Source organism: Geotrypetes seraphini, chromosome 10, assembly GCF_902459505.1.
Source record: "Geotrypetes seraphini chromosome 10, aGeoSer1.1, whole genome shotgun sequence".
NCBI classification, from domain to species: domain Eukaryota; kingdom Metazoa; phylum Chordata; class Amphibia; order Gymnophiona; family Dermophiidae; genus Geotrypetes; species Geotrypetes seraphini.
The window spans coordinates 57064894-57077825 of NC_047093.1; the positions used below are offsets into that span (position 1 = coordinate 57064894).

General features: G+C 45.0%; 1 protein-coding gene across 2 annotated transcripts in view; it reads left to right on the forward strand.

Moving 5' to 3' along the window:
• The first annotated feature begins 637 nt into the window (after positions 1 to 637).
• The window catches only part of LOC117367845 (sulfotransferase 1 family member D1-like), a 79240-nt gene continuing 66945 nt past the window's right edge, over positions 638 to 12932 (forward strand). Inside the window, exon 1 of one of the 2 annotated variants that reach the window (XM_033960865.1) lies at positions 638 to 658. In XM_033960865.1, coding sequence (XP_033816756.1) covers positions 653 to 658 — 6 coding nt within the window. In that variant the 5' untranslated portion in view covers positions 638 to 652. Of the gene's footprint in view, positions 659 to 8663; positions 8700 to 12932 lie in introns of those variants that run through there. The other variant, XM_033960864.1, reaches the window with a different exon arrangement.

Consider the following 12932-nt stretch of genomic DNA (forward strand, 5'->3'; position numbering starts at 1 on the left):
AGTTAGGATTGGTGACAAAATAAACAACTAATCCAAAATCAAATTTACTTTATTTATTTTGTCACCAATCCTAACTTGGCCACTCAAAGGTTTGCTCGGCCTGGTTCTGTGGAGGTCAAGGCAGTTCATTGGCCTTAGCCTTTTCCTTCCGCCTCAATATGCATATTCATACACACACTTTTGTATGCAGAAATTCCTTCCACACAAAAGGAGAGGCAGGAACTTTTAACACTAGCAGCAAAAACAAGAGAACAGCATCAAGTATCTAGAGTTCCAGAGGTAACTTGATCAAAGTTTATTCAGTTTAGAAACTGTGCCTGATGTGGCCATGTTTTCTCCAAATGGGCTTCATCAGAGATCCTACAACAGCCAAGGAGAGATAAAAAAGAGTGGTGGGAGCTGTGTGGAGAATTGATGGATGGACATCTTAGTCTTTAGATTCCATTTCCCAGAGTGCGAGGGACGGAGCCGGAGGACTGACGTCAGCGATCCAGGGGAGCCATAGAGAGAAGAGCGAGAGGGGTGAGGGTCTGCGGGCGGCTGCGCAGGAATTCTAAAGGAGAATGTTGGACCATCGTCGTTGGTGAGCTGAAGCCAAGCCAAAAGTGAATCATGTAGCAAGAGAGGCACAGCAACAGTGAAATTTCCCCTGATGAAGGTCAGTTGGCTAAAACGCTCAAATAAAAACAGAGCGTCGGGCAGATAATATTCAAAACCAACGTTGGATTAGCAACAGGCTATTTAAGATAAGTGTTGCTGTTGAATTGATTGAGCCATTAGGCCCCGTACAAGGTAGTTAATGAATTGAGAGTTTAAAAAAAAAATTGTAGAAATAAATTTTTCAGTAATAAAATCGAGTACTATTGGGGATAATAATAATTAAATAAATAACTTTTAAATGAGTTTATTAGAAGTTAGAAACATTAAATAGTGAGACTTTGATTATTAAGGGAAGGAGGAGGTGGTGGTATAGATGATTATACTGGGAGAGCAGAATGTGGACCTGAGATAATGTAGGTTATGGGAGGTCCGATACAGAGAGTCATCAACAATAACCAATATATGATATACCCTCCTAAGATATTTAGATATATTTTGTGCCATATGTAGGGTAAGACAAAATTATCAGTGGGATTAGAAAAATTGATTGATAAATTAATAGGCATGAGGAAGCCAATTTTAATTAAATAAATAAAAGAGTTTATAAAATCTGGTAACCCTATTAGTTTGCTAATAAGTTTATTTATTGAGTTAGATTATAGTTAAGAGGATCCGCTTTCTGTATTCGTGGTCGATTAACAAGGCAGGATTCTCAACATGATCTGGGTGGAGCTTCAGAAGCATGGAACTGTTTGGGACTTGGGGGATCATCTTCCTTAACATCTATATGCCACTATATTTCTTCTCTAAAGCTACCCCTAAGATCCATTAGTACTGGGTTCCAGAAGTGTCCAAGATCTATGGTCCCAAACTAAAGCTGCCAGTGTCATAAAGGATAGGTGGGGTTCTGTTTTGGGAAATAAACTCTAATGGCCATAAGAAAGGCCCAGGGCACGCCTAGATTCCTTTTGTATAAATTTAAGTGGCTGATAGCGGGCAGGTTCTAACTAGGTTGGAAGCTTAAGGCCAAAAAATGTACACTTCCAGTCCCTTCCTGTGGCATGGATTTCCACCAAACACTGCATTCATACTGCTTCTGGTTTCATGTTCTCTTATAGAACTAGCTAAAGTAACCTCCTTTTTTTTACAAAACTATAGCGTGGTTTTTAGTTCCGTCCGCAGCGGTAACAGCTCCGACTCTCATAGAATTCCTATGAGCTTCGGAGCTGTTACCGCCGCAGCCAGTGCTAAAAACTGTGCTATGGTTTTGTAAAAAGAGGGGGGGGGGAATTTAAATCTAGAAAGCAGCAGTGTGGCCATTAATATATGGTTCTTCTTACTATTAATGTGTATTGGCTATCACACAACTTATACTGGTTGAGCATGAAAAGAAGACAGAAAGGGATTGGGATTTGTATACCACCTTTTTTTTGTTTTTTGTTTTACAACCATATTCAAAATGGTTTACATACAGGTACTTCAAGCATTTTCCCTACCTGTCCTATGTGGCATAATATCTCAAGCCTCAGCCTTCCAGTAACAGACCATGGATGTTGTATTACGACTTATGTCGGATTCGTACTTATGAACTGGGAACCTGCTTCTCCCTGTGCCAACACCCCCCCCCTCCTCCCTTCCTAATCTAATCTAGTCTTCGGTTTATATACCAGGTCATCTCTCGGAGCTCAACTCGGTTTACAAATGTTTTATAAATAGGAGACTAGCGTGTACATAAATGATACAGAATAGAGTAGAGTGTTTAAATTAGAAACTATTATAAAATAGATCTTGCATTGTTATCGGTTAGTGGATTCTGCAAGTAAACTTTTTAAATATTGTGAAAAAAGCAAAGTTTTTAAGGTTTTCTGAAATAATTGAAGTTGGCCTATTGTTCTAATAGGACCCGGTAGTCCGTTCCAAATCTCTACCAACTTGAAAGTATAGGACTGACAAAGTTTCCTAGTTGATTTTATTCCCTTAAGACAGGGGTGTCAAAGTCCCTCCTTGAGGGCCGCAATCCAGTTGGGTTTTCAGGATTTCCCCAATGAATATGCATAAGTTCTATTTGCATGCACTGCTTTCATTGTATGCTAATAGATCTCATGCATATTCATTGAGGAAATCCTGAAAACCCGACTAGATTGTGGCCCTCAAGGACCACCTTTGACACCTGTGCCTTAAGAGAAGGAAACGATAACTTATACTTCTATGTGTTCCTCATATAGCAGGATTTGTATGTATTCCAACATAAAGGAATCCACTGGTCAAATATTTCATAAAGAAGTTTAAAAATGATGCTTGCGCATTTAAATTGGATCCTATAACAGACAGGTAACCAATGAAGCTTTCTCAGCAAAGCAGAAACATGATCGAACTTTCGTTTCCCAAAAATGAGTTTCGTCGCCGAATTTTGTAACAACTGAAGGCGTTTCAAACTGCCCTGCTTGATACCTAGATACACAGAATTACAATAGTTCATTTGAGCAAGCACAATGGACTGAACCAACAGTGAGAAATGCTCCTGATAGAATAATGGTCTAACTTTTTTCAGCATGCATAGACTGAATTTATCTGCTCATAAAATGAAAGGGAAGAGTCCAAGATGATACCCAGAACTCTGGAAGAGAACTCAATGTGTAGCATGATACCAGATTTCAATGTAACAGAAACAGGAAACAGGCGACTTCGGGCCGGTGCAGGAGGTAGCAGGCACCGGCGAAGAGAGCGGAGGAGGCGGACTGAGGGAGACGAGAAGAGGAAGAAGACAACAGCGTGGGGTAGCGGCGAGAGGGAGCTCCGCCCACCCCCCCAACGCATCATCGCCAGCGCGCCTGGACTCCCCCTTTAAAAGAGGAGACCGCGGCGCTAGAAGAAGCGACTTCGGGCCAGTGCAGGAGGTAGCAGGCACCGGCGAAGAGAGCGGAGGAGGCGGACTGAGGGAGACGAGAAGAGGAAGAAGACAACAGCGTGGGGTAGCGGCGAGAGGGAGCTCCGCCCACCCCCCAACGCGTCATCGCCAGCGCGCCTGGACTCCCCCTTTAAAGGAGGAGACCGCGGCGCTAGAAGAAGTGACTTCGGGCCGGTGCAGGAGGTAGCAGGCACCGGCAAAGAGAGCGGAGGAGGCGGACTGAGGGAGACGAGAAGAAGAAGAAGACAACAGCATGGGGTAGCGGCGAGAGGGAGCTCCGCCCACCCCCAACGCGTCATCGCCAGCGCGCCTGGACTCCCCCTTTAAAGGAGGAGACTGCGGCGCTAGAAGAAGCGACTTCGGGCCGGTGCAGGAGGTAGCAGGCACCGGCGAAGAGAGCGGAGGAGGCGGACTGAGGGAGACGAGAAGAGGAAGAAGACAACAGCGTGGGGTAGCGGCGAGAGGGAGCTCCGCCCACCCCCCCAACGCATCATCGCCAGCGCGCCTGGACTCCCCCTTCAAAGGAGGGGAGCTAAAGGCGCTCGCCTTAGCGAGAGCGCCTTTGCGAAGGAGCCTTAGAAAGGAGCCAGGAAACTAGGCTGACAAGCTGTGAGCCCCAAAACGTAAGTTACAATCTTGCTGAATTTTGTTTCTTTTACCTAGCCACACAGCACACACCTAGAACAGGCACCCACAGCAATTCGCTGAGACCAGGCATTCGCAGAGAACTCAGCAGCACCAGCACAACACATAAGAAACAGGAGGACAGCTAACAAGAGGGCAGGACACGCACAGCCGGCTGGATAAAAGCACAGACAACTCAGAAGGGGAACAAGATATGAACGTCCACGGAAGCCAGATGGTGAGCTTTCCAGTCTTCTGCACCGGCTGCAATATGTATGACTACCTCCCCTCGGGGACTAGGGCATATGTTTGCAGTCGATGCAAGGAACTGGAAAGCCTGAAACAGCAAGTCCGGCTGCTGGAAGGAACTGTGATAGAACTAGAAGAACTCCTCGTCAGGAAAGAAGAAAACTGCAAGCAGGAGAAGTTGCTAGGGGAGTCCAGTACCAACGAAGTGATCGAGGATTTGGAGAGATTCATCGAGGAAACTCACCAGCAGCATGTGGAGGTCCCAGGGTTGGAGATCAGTGCAAGAACAACAACCATGGAAGAGGGTCCAGGCGATGAGGAAGGAGGCACCACTACAATGGACATGGAGGCCGATGCGGAGGTAGAGGATGAAGACAGGGCCTACTCCATGGATACGGACTTACGACCCCCCAAGAACCCCCAAATAAAGAAGATAGGGATCATCGTTGGAGATTCCATCATACGCAATGTGGACGGTCACATCGCAGGAGGGAGAGAAGATAGATTGGTCACCTGCCTGCCTGGTGCAAGAGTGAAGGATGTGGCCAGCAGGATCACCAGGATCATAGACAACGCAGGAGGAGAGGACACTGCGGTGCTCATCCATGTGGGAACCAACGATGTGAGCGGACGGAAGTACGACAGGGAAGAACTGAAGGGTCAACTCCGCTCACTCGGAAGAAAACTGAAGGTCAGGGAGGTGAAAGTGGCCTTCTCCGAGATCCTCCCAGTTCCGAGAGCGGATGGAAAGAGACAGGATGAACTGTGAACAATCAACGCCTGGATGAGATGATGGTGCGATGAGGAGGGATTTGACTTCGTGCGCAACTGGACGGCGTTCTGGGGAAGTGGCAGATACTACAGAAGAGACGGCCTACATCTCACCAAGCAAGGAGCAAGAGTCTTGGCCGAAAATATGAAGAAGACCATTGAGAAGGCTTTAAACTAAAGGTCAGGGGAGAGCCGACAGTCAACAACCAGTCGATGGCCCGGGCATCAGGAGACCCCAAAGAAGAAACTACTAGTGCCTGCTCAGACAAAGGGAAAGAGCATGCTGAAATCGAAAGTAACAGAGATAGAGCACAAATGGATACAGAAAGGGAGGAGAAGACTAAAAAAGCCAGGAAGGTTCCCCCAAGAGAACTCAATTGTGTGTACACAAATGTGCAAAGGGAGCTCAAATGTATGTACACGAATGCCAGAAGCTTGGGAAACAAAATGGGAGAACTGGAAACAATAGCAAGACAAGAAGGACTGGATATCATTGGTATAACAGAAACATGGTGGAACGAAGAAAATGAATGGGACACTGTACTAAGGGGATACAAACTATACAGAAGAGATAGAATAGGACAAAAAGGGGGAGGTATTGCCCTGTATGTCCATGAAGGAATAGAGTCTATCAGAGAAGGGAAGACAGAAGGGAAAGAAAAATTGGAATCCCTCTGGATAAAGATTCCTAGACAAAATGAGGCTGAAACGAAAATTGGCCTCTATTATCGACCCCCGGGACAAAAGGAAGAAACAGACGTAGAAATGCTAGAAGAAATCACCAATGGATGTAGAGCAGGAAATGTAACGATCATGGGAGACTTCAACTTTCCCGGGATAAACTGGAACCTAGGCACCTCAAACTGCGGCAGGGAATCCAAGTTCCTGGAAATGATAGGGGACTGCTTCCTAGAACAAATGGTGGGAGAACCGACAAGAGGAACTGCCACCTTGGACTTGGTCCTAAATGGCATAACTGGAAGGACAACAGATGTAGAGGTCACTGTTCCGTTGGGGACAAGCGATCACAGCATGATCAATTTTAAAATTGGCATCGGGAAGGGGAAACGTACCAAGACTCAAACCACAACCTTTAACTTCAGAAAAGGGAAATACGACAGCATGAGAGTCATGGTTAAAAAACGGCTCAAGAAAAAGGCACCCAAAATCAGAACGATCGATCAAGCATGGTCCCTACTAAAAAATACCATCACCGAAGCGCAGAATCTCTACATTCCGCAGATATCCAAAGGAAGGAGAAATATAGTAGATGATGACGGCAGATAAAGACCCGAATGGTCCATCCAGTCTGCCCAACCTGATTCAATTTAAAAATTTTTTTTTTTTTTTTTTTTTCTTCTTAGCTATTTCTGGGCGAGAATCCAATAAAAACAAAGGAGAACCAGCTTGGCTAACTAAAGAGGTGAAGGATGCAGTAAGGGATAAGAGGAACTCTTTTAAAAAATGGAAACGTGAACACACAACAGAGGCCTGGAACAGTCACAAGGTCGACCAGAAGAAGTGTCACAAGGCAGTAACAGACGCCAAAAAAGCCTATGAGGAAAAGATAGCGCAAGAAGCCAAAAACTTCAAGCCCTTTTTTAGATACATAAAAGGGAAAAAACCAGCTAAGGAGGCAGTGGGCCCTCTCGACGACCAAGGAAGAAAAGGGTGCATCAAAGAAGACAAACAGATTGCGGATAGGCTAAACTCATTCTTTGCGTCTGTCTTTACCAAGGAGGATACTGCATCAATGCCAGAAACAGGGAGAGTATTCAAGGGAGAAAATGAAGATAGCCTCACCACAGTAAATGTGGATTTGAACATGATATATTATCAGATCGACAGATTGAGAAGTGATAAATCCCCTGGACCAGATGGAATTCACCCAAGAGTGCTAAAGGAGCTTAAGATAGAAATAGGAGAACTATTACAATCCCTAGCTAACTTGTCAATTAAAACCGGACGACTGGAGGATAGCAAATGTCATCCCAATCTTCAAAAAGGGATCGAGAGGAGAACCGGGCAACTATAGACCTGTGAGTCTTACGTCGGTTCCTGGGAAGATGATTGAAGCACTAATAAAGGATAGCATAGAGCAACACCTGGAAAATCATGACCTGATGAGAGCTAGCCAACACGGCTTTAGGAAAGGGAAGTCATGTTTGACTAATTTACTTCAATTTTTTGAGGAGGTGAACAAACAAATTGATAGCGGTGAACCGGTGGATATAATATACTTGGACTTCCAGAAAGCGTTTGATAAGGTTCCCCACGCAAGGCTTCTGAAGAAACTACAAAGCCATGGAATAGAAGGAGATATACTAAGATGGATAGGCAAATGGTTAGAAAACAGATTGCAGAGAGTGGGCATAAATGGGAATTTCTCGGACTGGGAAGAGGTAACAAGCGGTGTACCCCTGGGATCGGTTCTTGGGCCCATCTTGTTCAATATCTTCATAAACGACCTAGAAGATGAAACTACAAGTAGTCTAATCAAGTTTGCGGACGACACAAAACTATGTAGGGTAGTTGGGACACAAAAGGACAGAGAAGAACTTCAGAGAGATTTGAACCAGCTAGAGAAATGGGCAGAAAAGTGGCAGATGAAGTTTAACATAGAAAAATGCAAAGTGATGCACCTGGGTAAGAAAAACAAGGAACATGAATATAAAATGTTAGGTATGACACTGGGCAAGACCGAACAAGAAAGGGACCTGGGAGTACTGATAGACAGGACCCTGAAGCCGTCGGCTCAATATGTAGCGGCAGCAAAGAAAGCAAATAGGATGTTGGGCATGATAAAGAAGGGAATCACAAGTAGATCGGCGGACATCATAATGCCGCTTTACAGAGCAATGGTCAGACCACACTTGGAGTACTGTATTCAACACTGGTCTCCCTACCTAAAGAAGGATATAACCCTACTGGAGAGGGTGCAAAGGCGAGCCACGAAGCTAGTAAAAGGTATCGAGAATTTGAGCTACAAAGAACGCCTCGGAAAACTGGGATTGTTCACCCTCGAGAAGAGAAGACTGCGAGGAGACATGATAGAGACTTTTAAAATTCTAAAAGGATTTGACAAAATAGAGCAAGAAACATCGTTATTCACATTGTCAAATGTGACTCGGACAAGAGGTCATGGCCTGAAACTGAGGGGCACCAGGCCCAGGACAAATATTAGGAAGTTCTGTTTCGCACAACGAGTGGTAGACGCTTGGAACGCTCTCCCTGAGGAGGTCGTGATGGAGACCAGCATTCTGGGATTCAAGAGCAAGTTGGATGCACACCTTCTTGCAAATCACATTGGGGGGATACGAGTAAACAAGGTTTCTCAGCAGGGAACACCTGGCTTGGCCTCCGCGGGTGCGGGTCGCCGGACTGGATGGACCTAGAGTCTGATCCGGCGAAGCCATTTCTTATGTTCTTATGTTCCAACTTTGGCCCGACCCAGAGTAATTTAGTTTTGTGATCAAGTTATTAAGATCAGAATCAACCTCTAACAGAATGAAAATATCGTCTGCATATGCAAACAGTCTCCACAGATGTAAGACAGAGGTTTTTCAATGAGGTCATATAGATGTTAAACTTGACCCTCCTCCTCCTTTCCATGTCCCAATGAACCCCTTGTCATTCTTCCGTCCGTTCTCCATCCCAATTTCGTGCCTCTCTCCCATGGGTGTTTACCTCCGCTGGCCGGCTGCCTCCTAGCCGCGCTTCTCTTTGCAAAGCTGTGAGCAGCAGCTCCTGCATGTGGCTCGCTGCAGACATGGAAGCCTTCTCTCTGACATCAGAGGGAAGGCTTCTGTGTCAGAAGTGAGCCATTTGTAGGAACCAAGGCCATGGTTTTGTGAAGAGAAGTGCGGCAGGGAGGAGGGAGCTGGCCAGAGGAGGTAAACACCCGCAGGAGGGAGGGAGGCACAAATTTGGGATGCAGAACAAAGGGCTGAAAGGACAACACGGGACATGTTGGGACATGGAAGGGAGGAAGCGGGGCGTGTTGGGATAGGAAAGGAGGAATAGGGGTGCGTTGGGACACAGAAGGAAGGGAGGGAGCATAAACTTGGGACATGGAATGGAGGGAAGCATGAACTTGGGATATAGGATGGAAGAATGAAGAGAGTGAGGGAAAGAGGTGGGGAGGAAATAGAAAGGGAGAATTGTTGGGCATGGGTGTCTGAGTGAGAGGGAAAGAGAGATGATGCGCATGTGGAAATGAAGAAAGTGGTGAATTGTTGGGCATAGGGTGGGAGAGAGAAATATTGGACTTGGTGGTGGGATAGGCATGAAGTACAGATGCATGGGGAAGAGAGCTGAGAGGGAGAAATGTTGGAGAGGAAACAATGGGACAGATAAAGAACAAAAGTAAATGTAAACCTATCTTTTCTTCTTATTTAAACTACAGTACTTTATTTTGAGGACTGTTTCTTTAATGTTTAATGCTTTTATAGACTGTGTACTGTACAGGATCTGAGTTACATACAAACTTAACTTGAGAACAGTTAAAAAAACGGAACTCGTTCTTAACCTGGGGACAGCCTGTATCTGCATACCCCCCGCAAAAGGAGTTCTTGTGCACCATGATGCTTGTATACCTCCTTTATAAAGAGTCTGTGGCCTAAAGTTAATGTTTAATGGCATTTTTCCATGATTTTGCAGAGCATGACACACTTGAAGGGTACAATGCTCCTAAACCATTAAAGGAGGGATCCTCAGTAGAGAATAACATGGGGAAAAAATTTGTCCTCATCTCTGCCCCATCCCCGTGAACTCGGTCCCCATCTCCACCCCATCCCCACGAGCTTGGTCCCTGTCCCCGCAAACCATCAGATCCCATCTGCACAAGCCTCGAATAGTTGGGTTTTTTTTTTTTTTTTTTTTTACTGAATTTATTGTATTAAAGTATAAAAAGAAACAATATTCTGTACAATTGTCAATTTATAAATCAGAGTTCTAGCTGCTGAACTAGAGGAAGAGATCTTCAGCTTTGTTTATAAATGTTTATCAGCACAGCTACAATACTACTTTATCCTAAAGCAAAAAAAAGGAAAGAAATATAAATTTTTTTCTATCTTTGTTGTCTGGTTTCTGCTTTCCTCATCGTCTCGTCATTCTTTTCCTTCCATCCACTGTCCGCCTTCTCTCTGCCTCTTCCATATGGCATCTGCTCTATTTCTATGCCTCTACCAGAAACTGTCTGCCTATCCCTTCCATCTCTCCCTTCCCCCCATTGATCTGACACCCATCTTCTTCCCTCCACTCCCCCCATGGTCTGGCATCTCTGTCTTCTTCCCTTCTATCTCTCACTCCCTCCCCCAGGTGGTTTTTAGCATCTCTCTCCTCCTTTACTCACTTCAGATCTGGTATCTGTTTCCTCCTCAATTCTCTGGTATCTCTCTCTCCACTCCCTCTCTTCTCTATCTCTCCCTTCCTTTTCTTCTCTGCTCTTCCTTCTCAATTTGTTTTCTACCTCTTATCTACTTTCTAACTTTCCAGTCCTCAATTTACCTTTCATTGTGTCTACCTACAGCTTGCCACTTCTTTCCCTCACCCCTTCCAGTATCTTACTAACTCTATTCTCTTCCCACAATCTAGTATATGCCCTTTTTTCTTTATCCCCCCTTCCATCCAGTATGTGCTCTCTCTCTTCTCTCCACTTCCTTTCAGTTTGCTCCTCTCTCTATCCTCTCCCATTCAGTGTCTATTCCCCTCTCTCCTCTCCCATCCAGTGTCTGCTCCCCTTTCTCTCCTCCCCACTTCCTTTTAGCACCTGCTCCCTCTCTCTCCACTTTCAGTGTCTGCTCCCTTCTCTCTCTCCTCCCCTTCCATCCAGCAACAATACACTTCCCTTCAGCATCTGTTTCCCTCTCTCATTCCCCCTTCCATCCAGCAACTGCTCCCCTCTTTCTCCTTCCCACTACCTTTCAGTGTCTGTTCCCCTTTCCCCTCCCCACTTCCATCCATCCCCCTTTCTCTCCACTCCCCTTCAGCATCTGCTCCCCTCTCTCTCCCCTCCTCACTTCCCTTCAGCATCTGTTTCCTTCTCCCCTCCCCCCTCTTTCTCCACTTCCCTTCAACCTCTTCCCCTCATTGAACCATCTCCCTTCCTTTCCCTCACCTTCGCGGACGCTTTTCAGTTTTCTCTTTCTGAGGTGCCTGAACGTGGCAACCATTCTCACAGTTGCGCTGGGCTTGTGAGAACGATTACCACATCCGGACACCTCAGAAAGAGAAAACTGAAAAGCGCCTGCAAAGGTGAGTGGAAAGGAGGGAGATGGCTTGATGAGGGGAAGAGATGCCCGGATGTTTGGGGTTTTTTTGCCGCCAGCGATTGGGAGGGTGTGTCATGACCGCGAGGAGGGCTGCTGACCGGGAGGGGTGGGAAGGAAAACAACACAGCAGATACTTTACTGCGGGATAAGACCACCGCTCCACGGGGTGGTGAAAGACCTTGTCCCCATACCTGCAGCAAACAGTATTTTTTCCTCCCCGTTCCTGCAGGTCACCCGTGGCTAGACACAGGTAACAGTCACCGTATCATTCTCTAATTCTCAGTTCAAATGAGAATACAGATAACATGTTAGAAACAGCATTTGAAGAATGATGTGCCTCTGCTTCAAAGCATTGTATTTCAGCTTCCAGTCCTTAATGAATTTCAGTTTGCAAAACTTAGGAATTTTTAACCTCATGTCATCCATATCTACCTGTTAACCTGATCTCAGGTTACTGCAGGACACTCTCCAGTATAGATCTTGTTTAACAAGATTCTACCTTTATTTGGATTATGGAAGCAGGCTAAATGCCAGTACGCTTTACTGAATTATGTCTTTCTGGGTTTGTACTTTGTTTTCTCCTGACAAAAAGCCAAGGAAAGTGATGGTGCAGTTTTACATGCATAGTTGGTGCCAGCGGTAGTTCAGACTTCTTCAGTTTGAAAAACAAAGTTTTTATTGTTTAAATGGGGTCCTTACAATCTAGTGTGATGTTTTTAATTTGTAGGTTCCCAAAAAAGAATGATATTATTTTACCAGAATTGTTAGAACTAATGTTAGGGGGTTAGGGATTTTTTACGATCTTTTATTGTTAAGTGATTTTAGTGTACACTGAGTACACTATCAAAACTTATCTAGGAATTTTTGAATGCTTTAACAGTCTCCAGGGTTTATATAGCATGTTCATTCTGCAAGTTAGGTCTGCTATTTTTACATAATCCAGGTACAAGATCCTTTATTTGAAATTCTGAAAACTGAAAATCTCTGAAAACCATAGAAACATGATGGCAGATAAAGGCCAAATGGCCCATCCAGTCTGCCCATCCGCAGTAACCATTATCTCTTCCTCTCTCCAAGAAATCCCATATGACTATCCCAGGCTTTCTTGAAATCAGCCAGTCTCTACCACCTCTACTGGGAGACTGTTCCATACGTCTACCACCTTTTCTGTAAAAAAGTATTTCCTTAGATTACTCTTGAGCCAATCACCTCTTAACTTCATCCTATGCCCTCTCATTCCAGAGCTTCCTTTCAAATGAAAGAGACTCGACTCGTACGCATTTACATCACGTAGGTATTTAAACATCTCTCACAAGAATCCAAATCGCAATAACAAAATATAAATACAATTAGCAAAAAAATTGTTATTAGCCTAGTGGTGGAGATATCCCATGAAAGTACATTTATAATAGGTAGAGAAAAAGCCTCAACTTATCAACAATATACGGACGGCAACCCAATGAGTTCTTAAGCCAGTCCTGCTCTGTATCATAGGCCCTTGTGATCTG